At 36.9% G+C, this 18,304-nt stretch overlaps 1 protein-coding gene across 1 annotated transcript in view; it reads right to left on the reverse strand.

The window, feature by feature from the left end:
- The window catches only part of ELL2 (elongation factor for RNA polymerase II 2), a 71,754-nt gene that overhangs the window by 22,465 nt on the left and 30,985 nt on the right, over window positions 1-18,304 (reverse strand). Inside the window, exons 3-4 of the mRNA XM_047089356.1 lie at window positions 5,792-5,913; window positions 851-1,014 (exon numbers count right to left, since the gene is read on the reverse strand). Of these exons, the coding sequence (XP_046945312.1) occupies window positions 851-1,014; window positions 5,792-5,913 (286 nt within the window). The remainder of the gene's footprint in view (window positions 1-850; window positions 1,015-5,791; window positions 5,914-18,304) is intronic.

The following is an 18,304-nucleotide window of genomic DNA, read 5'->3' on the forward strand; positions in this document are numbered from 1 at the left end:
CAGAAGAAAAATTAAACCAAACCATGGAAAGATGTTAATTAAAGAATTTGGTTATTCAAGAGACTCTTTTTGTGTGCACTTACATTTCCAAATTAATATTCTTTCATCATTTATGTATGGTGACTTATGTCATTAAACTGACCAAAGCCTCAAAGAGCTCTTCTTCACTCCTGATAATTCTCCCTATTACTGTAATAGTCACTGTCAATCAACTCTTTAAAATTGTTAGGGTCACTGCTCATAAAGGAGAGATTCATCTTGCTGGTCTGGTCCTACTTCCCTTCATTCTGATGGATACTTGTGTGAGCTGATGATAAAGATGATGGGGCTGGGGCAGACTCTTAATTAATGGATACATGAGGATGAGAATCCATAAACGGCATCACAACTGAGGTACCAAAAAGGCATCACCCTAATGCTTTGCTATAAGCACATTTTATATTTTGCAATAAAAATTCCTTGTGCAAAAGATCCTCTGAAATTCTACCAATGGATTTTACTGTAAAAATAACCCTACAATGCAAAACAAGACCTATACTGTCCATCACTGAAATGACATCACCCAGTGTCAAAGAAAACACAATGGTACCACTATTATAACCTCAAAAGTAACATGGCCAAACCCCAGTATTGTGAAATAATAACAAACAGCTAACAAAGGATTCAGGATTTTCTACCTGTTGAACTTACTATCAGTGTAAAGAGAAGAGATGATTTTTGACCATGTTATTTAAAATGTTCTAGAAACGAATTCTATGTTAAAATTAAATTAATATTACCAGTATTTACCTACAGTGGTCTTGAATTATTCCAATAATTCAATGAGAAGGAGAACGATATCTATACAAACCTACATATGGTCCACCGGGTTTGATAACTTTTGTGCTTCGGTTGCGGGATTCCTCCTCTGCCTGGGTCATTCTTTCTCGTGTCATCTGATACGAGTCATTCGTTGCACACACTGTAATTTTATCTTGTATGAATCCCAGGCAATTGAGCTGGGAGGCTCCAGAGCTGTCAAGTAAGACAGTGGCTTTGTTAGAGACATCCCTCATTTTGCACACTAAAAGCAAGTGAGAGCTGTATAACCCTAAAATCGGCAGCCCAAATAATAGCTTTGCAATCTGGAAATAACTAATATTAATAACTTAAGATGTTGAAATTTAAAATATTTAAATTTCTCTCCATTTCATATCACTTTTTTTTCATAATCTGAATAGAACAGGTAAAATGAACTCTCAGAGACCAAATCTGTAAAATTCTGAAAAAACATTAGTATTTATGTTGAAGACCAGAGTCTCAATGAGCACTGTAGTTCTGTCATTTTTAAAAAAAATTATCTACCACTGATACGAAAAATGTTTAGTTTACCCCTATAGAAACCATAATATGCATGCTTTAGAACTAACTAGAAGACACAGACCTACTGTAATGCTTTTTATTTTCAGTAAGATAATTAATTTTAAGACCAAAATATTGTTCAACACTGGGATTTCTTATTAGCCCAAAGATCCTAAACATTTGTATCCTTCATATTTACCATTTTGTTAAATCTCTATAGAAGATGACTTATTTGTATGGCAAATATTGAAGAACATTCTGGAGAAGAGGCTTTTGCAAATATTTTTTTGAAAACTTTTATTTAAAAAATCATGCATATTAACACTGGCCTAGAAGATGGCTCTGTTTCAAAGTATTATGGCAAAATTAGGGGATCATGGTAACAGTTGTACTGGTATTTTAAAAAGAAATTGCTATGGCCTTAAAACAGACTGGAATATAGAAGTAATAAAAATGTCACTATAGCTCTGATAGTCTATTTCCAAACTTACTTGGAAGCAGATTTGTTATGATGTCATAAAATAGGATTAATAAAATTTTTATAAATTGCGAGTAACTGTACAAATGCTCTTTAAAAAAACAAAACAAAACAGTTCCTTCATCTCATAAATATTTTTTAGGCAGGGACTGCATGCCAGGCAATGTGTGAGGGACAGAAAGAGACAGGGACTAAGACAGATGTGGTCCCTCCTTCAAGGAGCTCTCTAATGAGTGACAAGGATGAGCACATTAGAAATTATGACACAGTGTGATAGATGCTGGGACGGGGGCAGGGTGGGGGGAGAGACAGGGAACCCCAGGAAGGTACTTCATCAGGATTGTGGGCAAGGTGGAGGCTTTCAAAAGGAAGTGATGCCTTTAGAAAGGAGGGGGAGGGGCAGGGAGGACAGAAGTTTTCTGGGAGTATAACCAACCTGTGCAGGCCCAGGGGGAAGTGTGGAGGAAGTTTTCAGTTTGGCCAAAGGGAGTTGGAAAGGACAATTAGAGAAGAGTCTGAAGAGGGCATGAGAAGTACGTCATATAGGGCTTTGGAGGTCATGGCATAGATTTTGGATTTTATTCCAAGAAAACCAGAGGCTGAAAACAGGGGAGAGAAAATATCTCATTTGTACTGTAAAAAGATCAATCTGGATGAAGAACAGATTGGGAGGTAGGGGGCACAAAAGTGAATGCAGGAGACCAGTTAGAAGTCTACTGAAGGATTACTGGCAAGAAGTGAGAACTTGAACCAGTGTAGGGCAGTGTGAATGCAGAACAGTAAAGAGAGTCCAGACAGTGAGGAGAAGCAGAATTGACAGGATTTGATAAGTGATTAGCCACAGGTAGAGACAGAAGTTAAAGATCATACCTAGGCTACTAGGTGTGTGGAGCTGCTATTTATTGAGGCACTGGGGTAGAGCTACAAGAGAGAAAATGAGTTCAGTGTTGGACATGATGACTTTGAAGAAATAAGGCGAGGTCTCAGGAGGGAACCAACTGTGAAGAACACTAACATTTAAAATAATCAAGAGGAAGATGAAAAGATGACCACAGGAGGCTGAAAAAGTATAACTGAAGAGGTAGAGGGAAACTCTAAGAACAGTGTGTCATGGAAGCCATTGGAATAGCATGTTTCAAGAACCAGAGTGGTCTACAGTGTAACATGCTGGCAATGAGTCTAGAACAATAGGAACCAATAAGCATCCAATAGATTCTTCTCCAGTGGTCAAGGCCCTGTTGGGGGGTGCATGTTTCCACTGAATGGTGTGGAATGAAGTCAGATTTCAGGTACACAGTGAGTGGGAGGGTGGTTGTTTTTGTTCTTATTCTCTTTTTTATGAGACAGACTTGCACATGTCTGAATGCTGAAAGACCAGTGAAGGGAAGGGAAGGAGGGAGGAAGGTTTAACTCTCAGAGAAAGTGGGAAGAAGAATAAGTGAGAAGAAAAACTACAGTATGAAGATCTGGTGACAGGAAGTTTGGATTTCAACATCTCCCACCAAATAATTTAAGTAATTTACACAGTGAGAATAAGCTGAACCTACTGCCAATCATGATGAAGTTACAGCTTATACCAAGTAAGAACCAGATCATTACATGAAAACACAGTAGAGCTAAACCCTGCAGGCAAGAAGGGGTACTCTCTTGTAGAACTGTCCACTCATCCCTTTTCAACTGAGCTACCTTAAAAGTTTAAATACTTTGACATACGCATGTAAACATTCCTAGAGTCTTTCTCTAGCCTAGCTCACTGTTTCCTGTAATAGAGTGTGTATTACTGTTCAAGAGGCCTGTGAATGGAGAGATTTAAGGAATTTTTTAAAGGTAATTTTGACTTTGGGATTTCCTCATTTTAGATATGATTAAAGTGAGGTTCAAGGAGATGTAAAAACAAAGAAAGGAGAATAGTTAGTATCTATTTTGTGAACATCTACTTATAGCATTTAGTTTGAGCTCAGCCAGCATAGTAAGACTAGAAAAGGGGTATAAGGAAGCCTCTGCCCTAGAGGAGGCTGCACAACTACAAGAGAGACAAGATTCATGGGAAAAATAAAAATTCAACAGAAAAGGTGGAACAAAATTATAAAAAAGTTTGCTTGCCAGGGTGAGAACTGAAAGCTTCAGTGCTTTTGTTTTCATAGTGGCAAATTTCAATTTATACCCATAGAAGACCATTTTATAAAGCACCTTAAACACTTTCATAGTTGGATCATACTTTATAAAACACATTTGGATCATACTAATGTATTTGACCCAATTTTCTCACAATAACTGTTTCATTTCTCTTGCTGCATCATGTAGCATTTTGTAAGTGACTTTAACTCAATTCTCCAAACAAGCAAGGTAGAAATAAATACATAGGGTATTTATGATCTGAGGGAGAAACCATATTACCTATGATGCTATCACTGGTTTTGAAAAGGGGATTGTTGCTCAGAATTCCTAATGGGACATTTAGCTGAATTTGAGGTCAAAGTGTTCTTACTATAATAAAATTCTCTAAAGACAAGCATAATAGGTGATAGCACCACCATTAGAAATCAGTGCGCCTTATGGTATGTAAAGGACACTGGACCAGGAGAACCCAGTTCTCATTCAGCCTTGTCATCAACTAACCACCTGTCTAACTGTAAAATTGTCATCTGTGGAATGAAGGGGCTGAACTATACAATCACTCAGGGCCCTCATACTTGATGCTTCTGTCATCTTTTACAATGCTGTCCTATAGCACTTTCTGCAATGTTGACAATGTTCTGTATCTGTGCTGTCTACTATGATAGCCACGAGCCATGTGGCTATTGAGTTATAATATGTGGTAAATGTGAGCAAAGAACTAAAATGTCAATTTTATTTCATTTTTATAAATTGAAATGTAAATAGCTACATACAGCCAGTAGCTATCACAGTGGACAGTAAAGAAAGATCTAGATAATTTGTAACATATACAATTTATACCAAAGAATATATGTTTGAGGTGGGCAACTTTTATATACCAAAATTAACATATACTCAGGGAAAATAGCATATTAAGATAGAACAGAAAGTTATTTAGTACCCTAAATAGGAAGAGAAATTTAGAACTCTTTCAGTGAAGTGTCTTATTTTGTATCTCTGACTCCTATGCTCCCCTGGAACACAGCTTTCTTTTCCTCTCTCCCACGCACAACAAGCGCTTACATAGTTTCAAGTACTGCACAGAGGAGAGATAGGCATGGATGATGTCCGGGGGCACTTTGGGCCAATTTCAATGTTCTCGGGATGTTGCGGGTTCTAAGGCCTTGTCTTTATCCATGGGCAGAACAAACTCCCCCTCCTCAAGGGGCACATTCTTTATCAGAAACAACCATAGCAAAGAAGAGTCAAACAAGTAGCTTATTGTTTACAGAAGACCTGAGTGGATAAGGGTTCCATGGTACCCTGGGATATATATGGGTATATATTCTTGTCTTCCTCCCTGCCCCCCCCCTCCTTTTTAATTAGAAGTGACTGCTATCCTGGGGTTAATTTCTAGTTTCCATTATGTTGCAGCATAAAAAAGTTTGAAAATCTATCTTAAAACAAGGCTTGTGCAGGCAAGAAAGAAAGGGATATGTATTTATTTTTTTCCCCTCCTTTACCCTTGAATATTACTATAAGCCACTCTTATTTAAATACAGTGAATACAAACTTTAAAAAAATGCTTAAACTTGTTTTGAATTAAAAAATGTTTTATAGATAAAAAATCTATACCTTAAAAAATCCCTGAGAGCAAGAATCTTAAAATTTTTATGACTGTATCCACAGTGACAAATGTAATTTGTAGCACATAGGTGCTCAATATTTCTTAATAAATGAGTTCTATAATTCAATTCAATAAACATTTATGGAATGGCTATTATAGATTTTATTGTTTAATCAAAAAAAAAAAAAAAAAAAAAACCTCTCAAAGAAAAAGTATTCTCCCTTCAGCATACCTTGACATGTACTTACCTGGAAAATGTTTGCTGGATGCAGTCAAAACTGCCCTGAGGGTTGTCCTTACCCACATTTGACAAATAGAAGTTAAAGGTATGTACTTCATTGGGGGGGTCATTTTTAGGGATTTTGACAAGCTAAAGTGAGGGAAAAAGAGAAACACCTCAAATTACAAATTTGACATACCATGATCTGACGACTGACTTAATTGTTTTCAAGTGACATCCATTTTATAGGCAAGCCCTCTTGAGCATTTAAATTCATAGCATTTAAATCACCAAATCATTGAAGGAATCTAGCAAGTATGCCTATAACTCACCACACTCTTATTTCCATTTTTCTACCCTTAAGTATCAGTAATCACTTCTGCTCAATAGTTTAAGAGGAACCATCTTCATTTCAAACTAGCAAATGATTACAGTTCACAAGAAACAGTTATTAGTGAATTTGCTAAAAAGCTCTTCCTCTTTTGTGCTACAGGTTCTGTCTGGCTGGCATGCCTCCCTGCTGAATATCTTCTAGATATTTAAATAGTCTCTGAGACAGAATCTATATTTCACTCTTTACCCTCTTATTATATGCACTTTTAACTTTAATTCTTGCTTCTTTGAGTAATATTTTTGAAGAATAACTAGCAGTGTAAGGTGAATGCCATAATTACATTCACACCAAAATGCAGATGGACGTTTCTCCTTGCCCTAAGATTCTCTTACTCATCCTCATGTTTACTGAACAGGGTCGGCAGCCTGGAGAGATGCTTCTGTAGGGCACTCCAAAGCTGAGCCCTACACAACACTGTGGAAAAGGCAAATGTTTTTATGCTCTTACTCAAGGTCTAATTTCTCTATTAGACGAGAAGCCCAGTTAAGTGAAGGGATGGGGTTGCTCTAGATCAGTGCACCCCTGTATTAGGCACATCATCCTGGTACATGGTAGGACCTCAATAATCATCTGTGAACAAATGAACTGAAAACTTCTATCTTTCAAATGCTCCACCCTTTCCACCTCCTAAGACCTTTCTTACCTTGGTTTTGCAGGGGCTACCATGGTGTTAAGTGATAATTATAAAAAGGATTCGTTGGTAAGAATTACTAAAATATGACTTCTTGTTCTCCAGCCCCCAAATACACAGGGTTGTAGCAATTTAGTAGAAAAGTTGGGGGTGGGGGGAGGAGGAAATACTTTTCAATTCTCATTCTTTTCCCCCAAGTTTCCATTATAGTAGATTAAGACTCAGAACTAACTGGCTGCCAGGGAGATAGATAGAGGAGAGAATATTCATGAATGTGTTAGAAAGATAAACATGTATAACTTCTGCTTGGCTCTGGAGGACACTGACACTGCAGGCAACTCTGACTTCCTCGCTCTAAAAGACTGATAACTTTTGACCAACAGAAAAGAACCTGGAGGTAACAATTCCAACCCCCACGCTACCAAAAAAAAAAAAAAAAAGAAAAAAAAGTAAAGAAAGGTAAAAAGGGAGATAATTTGTAGTGTCTAGTGCATAGTAGATATGCAATAAATGTTTGTTGAAGGGATGAATGAACGGCAATAAATAAGTCAAAGAAGGGGTGCCTGGGTGGCTCAGTCGGTTGAACATCTGACTTTGGTTCAGGTCATGATCTCATGGTTCTCGGGTTCGAGCCCCAGGTGCTGACAGCTCGGAGCCTAGAGCCTGTTTCAGATTCTGTGTCTCCCTCACTCTGCCCTCCCCAGCTCACACTTGGTCTCTCTCTCTCTCTTTCAAAAATAAATAAACATTAAAAAAAAAAAAAAAGTCAAAGAAAAACATCTTGACAGATGGGGATTCAGAATACTATGTAAAGTCTGAGAGGCCAAATTTTACCAAAGATGTTGAGTACTACATAATAGTACTCCATAGAGCCTCCATCACCCATGAATTTCAACTATCTTTGACTCCTTATTATAAATTAGTTCCAGTTGCTAGGGTAATAAGCTTCTACATTTATTATCTACTCTATAAATTATACCTTTTTGGGTCCCTAAAGTTACTTTTATTTCTCAAAATTTCCCCTAGTTCTAAAATGTTGGAACCTGGTGAGCAAGTCTTAAATCTAATGTTTTACTTCTTAATCCTATAGAGGTGTGGGAGAGCAGGAGCCAATGGAAAGCTGTGTGAGACACAAGGGAACAAAAAGTCTGTCCTCAGGCTAGTGTAACAGCATTCACTGATGTCTGTCTGCTTTTATTTTTTGAGGAACTGCAGGGCTGTTCTCTGCTGGGATAGAGAAGGAATGTGCGCTGTAGCTAAAGCCTCCTTAAAGGCCTAGGAGAGGAGGACAGGTAAAGAAGGTGTGAACACTTGAATGGAATGCCTTCTCCAGCTGTTAATTACTTAACTTCCATTCCCCTTCCCTGTTAACCCTCACAGAGATGTGCAGAACCTGGCTGGGGACACTGTCACAGTGGCCGCAGGCTCATCTCAAGGCCAGGCTGTGGTTTCGCTTTAGGTCTAAGGTCTTCGTTCCTGTGCAGCTCAGGTCTAGAAATGCAGGAGTACTTCACCCAGCAAAGTATGGAAGTTTGTCCCTTTGGGGAGATTCTAAATTGCACAGTTTTTTCTATTTTTCAAGAGTGACTAGACTTTATACTCAAATTCTACAAATGTTCAGTATTCTTCCACTAAAAACGTTTTACCTTAATTAAGGGAGTCCTTAAGCGCAGACACCTATGAAACACAGCATTTTAGGAAAGCCCTTAATAAACCTTTTTATTACTTAAACGTAGGGTTTTCCTTTCTCATCCTCTAAACCACGATTCTTCTTAAGTAACACTTAACACTTTTTAAGGTAAAAAATGATCTATATATTAAATTTTTTTTTTTAACACACACAGTGTCTTGTGTAAATCTGGAAGGTTCAATAACAAAAAAAAATATCTCATATGGATCAATTACTGTGTACACCCCTCAAAATATTAGGGTCTGGCTTGATGGTGGGCACAGAAGGCTTTCATATTCTCTTTCTTTAAAAGTTTCTTGAATAGAAAAAAAAACCCTATAGTCATTTAAAAAATATAAACAGAATAGGAAAGAATCAGATTAAAAAGAAAAGCATACACAACCCGTGCTATACATCCATTGAAGATTTTGGAAGCGTGTATTACGCATATATCAGAACAGTTGCTCCCAACAAGGTAAAATTTTGCCCTCTGGAAACATCTGGTCTGGGTTGGTGCTACTGGTACCTCCTGGAGGGGAGCAACATTGTCTGACATGCTACAGTGGACAGGATAGTCCCTACAACAAAGAATTACCCAATCTAAAATGTCAGTATGGCTAAAGGTGAGAAATTATGGATTAGAATTCTCAGTGACTTTTGATTAATGAAGTAGAAGGAAAAATAGTATCTTAAAAAAATAAAAGTTCCTAATCAAATGGCGGGGGCCATTTTAACTTATTTGAAACACCATTTTTTAAAAATTCTGATCAGAAGACAACGAAAGGCAAATAAGTGCACCTGAGCCATATTTAAAGTATATTTAGTTAAAGAATGAAGATTTAAGTACCTACTGCAAATTAATTTCTGCAACTTCTTCTAAACATCATGAAGTCAAGCATGTCAAATAAACAAGTCTTTTTAAAAAATATTTATTTAGAAAGAGAGCATGTGTGCGTGTGCACACATACACACACACATGCGCGAGTGGGGAAGGGGCAGAGAAAGAAAGAATCTCAAGCAGGGTCCATGCTCACAGCGCGGAGCATGATGCGGGGCTCGAACCCATGACCCTGGGACCATGACCTAAACTAAAATCAAGAGTCAGACGCCCAAATGACTGAGCTACCCAGGCACCCCAGATTAGCAAAAGTCCTAATGGGAGTTATTAAAACAAACAAAAAAAGTACTTTTGGAATGCCTACTTTATTATTTTATTCAATGTTTATTTTTGAAAGAGTGCAAGCAGGGGAGAGGTGGAGAGAAAAAGAGGGACAGAAAATCTGAAGTAGGCTCTACACTGACAGCAGACAGCTTGATGTGTGGCTTGAACTCAGGAATCATGAGATCACGACCTGAGCCAAAGTTGGACACTCAACTGACTGAGTGACCCAGGCACCCCTGGAATGCCTACTTTAGGTATCAGTAAAAAAAAAAAAAAAAAAAAAAAAAAAGAAGTTCTTACAAAGAGATAATAATTTACTAAGAACCCTCAAAATGTGAAAGGATAGCTTTGGAATAAAGAAAATGAATCTCTGTAGTGATGGTCTCTGACAATTCTGTTCCCCTAGTAAGTTCCCAAACCTTCGCTGGCAATCAATAACGCTTAGAAAAGACTGGTATAGTTTTCAACTTTGTTTCAGAAAAACAAAACAAAGACTTATCTGGAGAGTGTTTGTAGTCCCTACCATTCCTCCTTATTCATACATATATCACACATGTAGATAACATTCTCAGGCTGCTAATTACCAGAGACAAGCAAGCTTTGTCATCAGTTCTTTGTAAGAAAGGGAGCATGATGGAGAATGACAGAGATTCTCAACAATCTCTCCTAACCACTATTCCACTCTGTGGGTGTGTTTCTAAGTGAGCACTGTGCAGATGGGGGCAGGGGCAGGTCTCTGGGCAAATCACATTCACTTTGGGACTGGGCTACCATCATAGGAAAAGAAATACTGATATCTGACTTAGAAACAATCTTGGAAGAACATCCCATTGTGTGATAGGAACTTCTCAGTTTTAATTATAGTATTTTAAGCTTTTCCTACAGTGAGAATGCCATCATATTTAGGGACACATTGGGTCTATTTGAAATTTTTAGCTAAATGCCTTAAGAATGAAATACTACTTAATAAGTATCAAAGACTATGATTACAAACAGTTACTTATTCAAGATGAAGAATATAAAAATATACCATCATTTTCTGGGCAATTGGAAGAGTAGATTCTAATTTTCATTCCAAAAATGAGGGGCTGAAAATCAAAGGCTTGGGACCACAGTCCACAGCCCTCCTTCCAAACTCCAGTCTGTCTCTGATAAAAAGCTACACAGAAAGTTTCAGGAAACTTTCAGACATTTATAATTTACATAAACACTGTATACCAAGATGTATAAGTCAAAACTTCTAATTATTCTGAGATACAAGCTCAGGCATATAGCAATGGAATACTGTCTAGAAGGTCATTTCAACATCAAGTCACAGACCTCCTATTTACATAAAGACTACAACAACAGTAGCACAATCTGCACACTGCTGCAAATTACTCATACAGACATGCTAACATCTGCTTAAAAGCCATTCATACCTTTACTGCATAGGTTTCTTACCCTTAAGTCAAACACTATCTACTTGATACTGGACTGAGGTACATGCCAGATTAAAAATGGGACCATCAAGGGTTTTTGTTGTTGTTGTTGTTTTTTGTTTGTTTGTTTGTTTGTTTTTTTTTTGGTATTCATTTAAAATGAATGCTTTGTTCTTTTGTGGGTATTAAAAAATGATTAAACTTACAGACTTTGTGAATTTTCATATCCAACCTTTTCTGCTAAAGTGATTAGAAAAGCTCGGTAAGATGCTCATGAGCCAGCAGTAACACACTTGGATATGACAGCTCTTGGTCCTTAAAGGAAACCTATAGTTCTGGCAGGGCTTTGAAATAAGTTAGTTGAATTTCTTCATTTTAGAGATTAGGAAAACAGAGACGCTCAGTGATTACTCAAGATTATGACTATTTAAAATTGTAACCCTTGTACTCCTGACCCCCTGATCCTGCTCCATGTTTGCCTAAAACACTTGGTGACTGTACTACTTACAGATTATGTTTATTGTCTTTCTCCCCGACCAGAAAATAATCCTTGGAAGGACAGAGCCTTCTGTTTTTTTTCCCTGAATATATCACCAACATCTCAAACAGTGACTACCACAAAGTAGTCGCTCCATACATGTTTGTTGAATGAATGAAAATGCTGATTAATGTGTGAGCCAGGACTAGAACTGAAGTATCTGCTTTCTTTTCACCAGTATTTCCAAAGTAGGCTAAAAAATTTCCTTACAAGAAAAAGGAGTTGTATCCTGAAATAAATTTGGGAAATGCCAGGTTAAATAAAATGACTTTCTTTGTTGTAGGTCCTTTCATACTGAATAATACTTTTCCATTTGTAGAATCAACCTCCTCCATTTCTATACTATCTCAGGGGAATGAATAGCTTATATTACTGTTACATTACTAGTACATCTATTACTTTACTATATATAAACTAATATGTTTTAGCTTGGATTAAAAAAATGCTACAAATATTTAAACATTAGAATTCTCTATTCTCAAACCCTCTCAACGATTCTGTGATTTCCTAAAAATCTAGAAAATTCAGTTTAGTTAGAGAAATGTATTTGCATGTACTGTTCCAGGGTTTGGGGGCAGAATGAATAATCTAGAATCAGAACAGAAAATAGAAACCTCAACCTGAAAGCCACAAGTCCTATTTTTCAAGCTAGAGCAGCAGTTATGACTTGAGGCCTAACATTATGGGTTTAGGAAGGAAAAAAAGCCTGTCAGATCAGCCCAGATGTGCAAACCAATGCCGGGGTGGATGTGGGGGAGCAGAGATGGAAGGGTATCTCTCACCATCAATTGAAAAAGTTAAGTATTAGGGAAATCAGTAAGAACTAAATATTCCTACTGACACGGAAGAGCAGGAGTTGAAGAGGATCCCACACGTACTAGATACATCTGAAATTTCCACATGATAGATACTGTACTGAGGATAGTAGTGAAATATGCTAACTTTAGCACAAAGAGAAATATTGGTAGTTATCCAAAAAAAATTATGCCAGGTAGCAATTAATATGAATAATTTATGACAAAATAAATCCATTTATTTCCTGCATTCTTCCTCTTTATCAAGAAGTTATTATGGAAAAAGGTAAAGTGGAATAGTTTTCCCTATTATTCTTCATATAGCTCCTTTAGATTCAGTATTAGAATTTCGTAGAAAGTTCTCCATGAAAGGGTAGGCCAATACGGAACTTCCTTGTTTCTGTTACTTCTGTGGGATATAGTGTTATTAGAAAAATCATTTCTGAGAATTGCATTCTCATCTCTAATGTATTCTTTTAAATTTATAGCCATCATGGGAAAACATCACTGATAGCAACATTTCAAAACTAATTTTAACTGGTTACAAGATGATGGTGGTTTGGATCAGGAGATGGGGAGGCATGGAGGTATTCAGGATACGTTTTGCAGGTAGGTGAAACAGGATTCCTACAGCTATTGAGTGCGAGGGATGAAAACAAGAGAGAAATCAAGGATGACACCAAGGTGTTTTCCCCTGAAAGAATAGCGTTGATTGAGTATGAGTGTGCATGTTGTCTGTGTATGTGTGTATATGTATATATAAATGTATACACACACACACACACATACATACATACAGTATCTTGGATATGATGATGAGTACCCTTAATATAACTGAATTCATACTAGCTAAGTACACTAAAATACAATTAACCAATACTGGTTTCACCAGTTAAAAAGAGGCTTCAAAGTGAGTTTTGCTATGACTCATTTTGTAGCTTCATGGTTAGAAGAGACCAGGTGGCTGGGTATAGTAGGTTGGTACCTGGTTATTTCCAGGAAAAAAAAGGGGGGGATGACAGTTATTGGCAGGGGAAAGACACAAACAGCAGGTACCAGAGTTACTGTATCAAGGAAAAGGTATACAGACTATGGAGCATAACAGAATAGAAATTTGGATTAAAAAATGACTACAAAATTGAGCAAATGCCAAAGCTTTTAGAAGGAAAGTGAGAGAACCACTGGGAGAATCTGAGAAGTTTTTTCAAACTTCATGGCTGGGTTAATCCACAAGTCTGTCTTTAGCAACAAAAATTAAAATGTCCCACTGAGTTCCATAACTCTTATCATGAAACTGTTGTTCATTTTCTTTATATTAGCTAGTCCTTTCTAAAATTTATATTCTACAGAATCAAAGTGTATATAGAATTCTCACTTTATCCCTAAATCTGTCCACTTTCCCATGCTGTTTATTTCCCAGTTTAAAAACCACCATTTATATAGTTACTGAGGTTATTGGCATCCTAGGGAGTCAACTGACTCTTCTGTCACACCACCCAACACCCCTCAATATCCAGATAATCACACATCATACTGCTTTCACTTCCTAAATGATCTCTCAAATATATGTCCTCATCTCCTTCCTCTGCTTTGGCTCAATATCACCTTTTACTTGAACTTGTCTTTCAGCATCTATTTTTGTCTGTTTTTGTCTTGTCTTTAACCATTTGGCTGCCAAAACTACCTTCATAAAATGCCAATCTGACCATGTCATTTCCAAACATTTATTTCTTCATGAGTCTCTGTTACTATTTATCTACCACCCAGTCTGAGCTCCTTAATAGGATATATGAGGTTCCTCCCAATAGACCTAGCGTTCACTCTCCACCTTGTGTATGATATACCCACTTCTTGCCTAGGCTTGTGCTAAGATTCAGCTCAGGAGCTTTTCTCTCAGGGAACCTTTCCTTTCCCAGTGAGGTGAGTTTAAAACTCTTTTTCTGGGTCCCCATAACCCCTTGGGTGCACCTTTAGTGCTGCCTTTACTACACTGCATGCATAAGTATTTGTTTATGTCTTCTTCCCCACCAGTTAGTTGGGGGCAAAGACCATGGTCTTACTTTCATATGTATCTGGAACACAACAGATACCTAATAAATATTTTTGGATTTTTTTTTTTTTTTAAGAAACTTGGGAGTAGATTCCATTCATTCAGATGAAGCCTTATGCCAGGGATACTAAAAAACTAGAGACGTATCTGAAATAGATCACTTAAGAGTCTGTGGAAAACCAGAGGTCCCCAGAGCAGGCAAAAACAAATAACAAAATGAAAGGCGGAGGGGAAAAAAAAAAAAAGTCCCACACAGCTGTGTGCTGTGTGGTACAAACGTCAGGATGAGAAAATTTCTGACCTGTCTTGGTCTATGTTTAGCCCTGAAACCCAGACCAAGTGGTTGCCTGGGTTTGTGGAACTTAAATTTACAATATACATTTCTTTTTTAAAAGTATTTTCATCTTTATTAAAATACTCACAGAATACTCTGCCCTCACTGAATTCCATTTGAAAATATGAGTGTTTTTAAGACCATTTTGCATTTCAAAGGACTTAGGGAGACTACACTAAATAATTCTAAGTTTAGTAATTCTCTTGGTCAAGTAGAAAGCAGAATTTTAATTAAAAAAATGATTTGTTTCTTGGAAACAAAGCCCAAACTTGAATTCTACAGGGGGAAAAAAAAAAATCCTAAATAAAAATGTCAATTTCCAAATTCACTGCCAATCTTCTCTCCTTCTTGCTCTCCTGGAGTCTTGAGGAAAGCACTCTTTGCATATGCCAGGAGGAACTGCTGCTGAGTGGAAGTTAAGAATAGAATTCATGCATGGCCATCAGCAACAGTTGTGTAAATTTGGGGGAGAGACTGGTACCTGACAGATGTGAATCCTCAAGATTAACATAAATTGCTAAAAGTGGCCTAGGCCCTAGATTTTGCAAAACACATGGTATTATCCCAAACCAAAGTTACAATGAAAACTCATTAAATTCAATAACATAAACAGTATCAAAGTCTGAGGAATATTTTCATATAGATTTGGAAGTATATTCAATTCTTAAATCTGTTTTTCAACACCAACAGTAATCACACTTTTTTTTTTTTTTTAAAGCTACCAAATGCTTTTTCAAAATAAATCTTACAGAGAAATCTACCATGTATTACAAAGAGAGTCAGCACTGCTCTGGTAGAGGAAAGGGATGACAAGGGACTGGGACTGCTGAGGCAGCCACTGTGGTGACATCACAGAACCCCCAGGCTCTGGGGGACCGAAGACACAACATCAAGGCTCTAAGCTAAGGAAAAAGAAACAGCAAAAAAGATGCACAATAGTTGGGGCTACAATTTTATTAATTACATTTTAGTCACATCTTAAATGACACTTAGAAAAGAGTATACACAAAATATGAACTTTTATGTGCCATATTTTGATGAGAATTAGTGCCAAATATTTGAAGGATACCAAAGATAAAAATTAGTGTTCTGCTGCCTTGTTCTCTTCTTTCCTTTTTAAAATGATTTCTTTGGGGCCTGGGTGGCTCAGCTGGTTAAGCATCTGACTTCAGCTCAGGTCATGATCTCCCAGTTCATGAGTTCAAGCCCCACGCTGGGCTCTGCACTCGCAGTGCAGAGCCTGCTTGGGATTTTCTCTCTCCCTCTCTCTCTGCCCCTGTCCTGCTCTCTTCTCTCTCTCTCAAATAAACTAAACTAAACTAAACTAAAATAAAATGCTTTATTATTGGATCCCTTTGTATTTCCAGTTCTAAGCTGGGTCTTCCTCAATGGCTTAAGAAGAGAAGAGTGAGTTTGCACTGCTCTTTTTTCCTCTGTATGTATGTATCTTTTACATACAGAGGAAAAGAGAGCAGTGCAAACTGGCCATATCTAGCATGCTATATATTCTGGAGCAGACTGCTCAGTTTCCAACGTGGGCCCGGATTCTACCATCTGTGTTACTTTGAGTAAATAACTTAGCCTTATTCATCCCTTGTTTCCTCATCAGTAAAATGTGGATAATGATATTATTCACCTAATAGGACTGTCGTGAAATCTAAAGAAATAGCCCTCCTCAAGGTGCTTGGCACAATGTCCAGTATGTGCCTCAAAATGTTTGCTCTGGTGATATAAAGACACTATTGGGGAGCTCCCGCTCTGATTTTCGCTTGTTTGATTCAAACACATATGTAATGATGTGTTTGACTTTTAAAGTAATGTTCAAATGGCAAAGGACCAATGATAAGTGTCCTATGGATAATCAAATACTCTGAATCCTCAGTATTTACAAAAGTAAGGGATTAGAAACCTTCAAGGTCAAACTTTAGTGTTAGCTTAAATATAAGTCAAGGAAACTATCTGGGAAAACAACAAAAAGACTAGCAAAATTTCTAAATATTTCAAACTCAAAGTACAGAGATATTAGGTACAAGAATGAATAGGCCACAAAAAGGTGTCCATGAAAGGCTGAACAATTACAGATACCTGGTGCTAATCTAGAAGGGGAGCAAACACTTTTCCCAAGTGCCCTACCTATAAAAAAAATATGCTGCCTTCAGAGCCCTAGATAGCCGCTACAGCACAACAAAGAAACAAAGAAAACAGAATTAAGAGTTCTCATGAGGACCAAAACTTTGTGACTTTAAAGCATTCAATCTTCATAAATGCAAACAATATTTTAAAGTTTGTAGGGATTTTTAGTGTCAAAGCTACTGGTAGTCCTAAAGATGAATAAAGCCTATATAGTATTTTAATTTTTATGGATGTCTTTTCAAACAAGTACCATGAAAATACATTGCTGAGATAGGGTCTATTTCATAAAATTTATTTCTGTTCAGTTTTCATATGTCAATTTCACATGCTAATTTTCTTCAGGACTATAAAGGAAATAAAATGATTTGGTTTAATGGGTATAAAGCTATTGATATATACAGTGCATCAAGAGCTAAGCTGAATTAGAAACTGCAGTTCTAATCTCTAAGACACTTAGCAGGTCTGATGTAAATAAGAGAACATTTCAAATCTCTTAGATCAACTCTAGTGTGGTTGTAAGAAATACATGACTAAAAAGATTCATTTTTAAGGATGGTGTGCTTGAGCTACTGGCAAAGCCCTCAAATCTTTGCCTTCAAATAAAGGAATATATGTTGTCAAAGAAAGGGCAAAGATTTACATATAGACAGCTAATTACTGTACTTAGATAATTCGTAGCACAAAAGTGTTTAATTATCTTCTAGATGGTTATGTGATTTTAAGAGGCAGAATGACACAACACAGGCTCCTCTAGAACACTGAAACTGTTATCAAGTGGCAAAATATTTTATCCCCTTGCTAATAATTCACTGCACTGACCCATTAAAACAAACAAAAAAAAAAAGCATGGGTTTCATGAAAAAAGGTTTCTTGAGAAGTCTGTAATGTTCTTTGCAGGAAGATAGGCATCTAATGATGAGGATGAAAACTCAAAAGCACTAAATTATGAGGACTATCAACAGTGGGAAAGAGAAACAGTAAAATAGCAAAATATATACAAAGTTAGAGAATTGAGTAATTATTTTTAAAAGTTAGAGAAATAGAGTATTTATATTTCAAAGAAAGTCCTTGAACTACCAAAATAAAATTACCAAAATAAAAAATTTTCCCCACTATATTGGGAAAGATAAATAATATAATGAGTACTCAAAACCACTCCTAGCAATATCAGTGGAGACAGTAAAACATATGACAGTATTTCAACTATTTCTTAAAATATTGCATTTTACCTGTGCCAGATATTATCAAGCAAATCACAATGTCAAACACTTTTTAAACATTATCAAATGATTATTTTTGAAATTAAGAACATGTATTCAGTATTGGTAAGGGAAAACACCTTGTGACAGGTATTTTCAAACAGCTCTGGAAATAAACAGCAGCAGCTTTTGGGGGGTAGAGGGGAACATGTGGTA

Source organism: Lynx rufus, unplaced genomic scaffold, assembly GCF_022079265.1.
Source record: "Lynx rufus isolate CCGP_SWC_20201006 ecotype Redwood Valley unplaced genomic scaffold, mLynRuf1.p SCAF_1, whole genome shotgun sequence".
Classification (NCBI taxonomy): domain Eukaryota; kingdom Metazoa; phylum Chordata; class Mammalia; order Carnivora; family Felidae; genus Lynx; species Lynx rufus.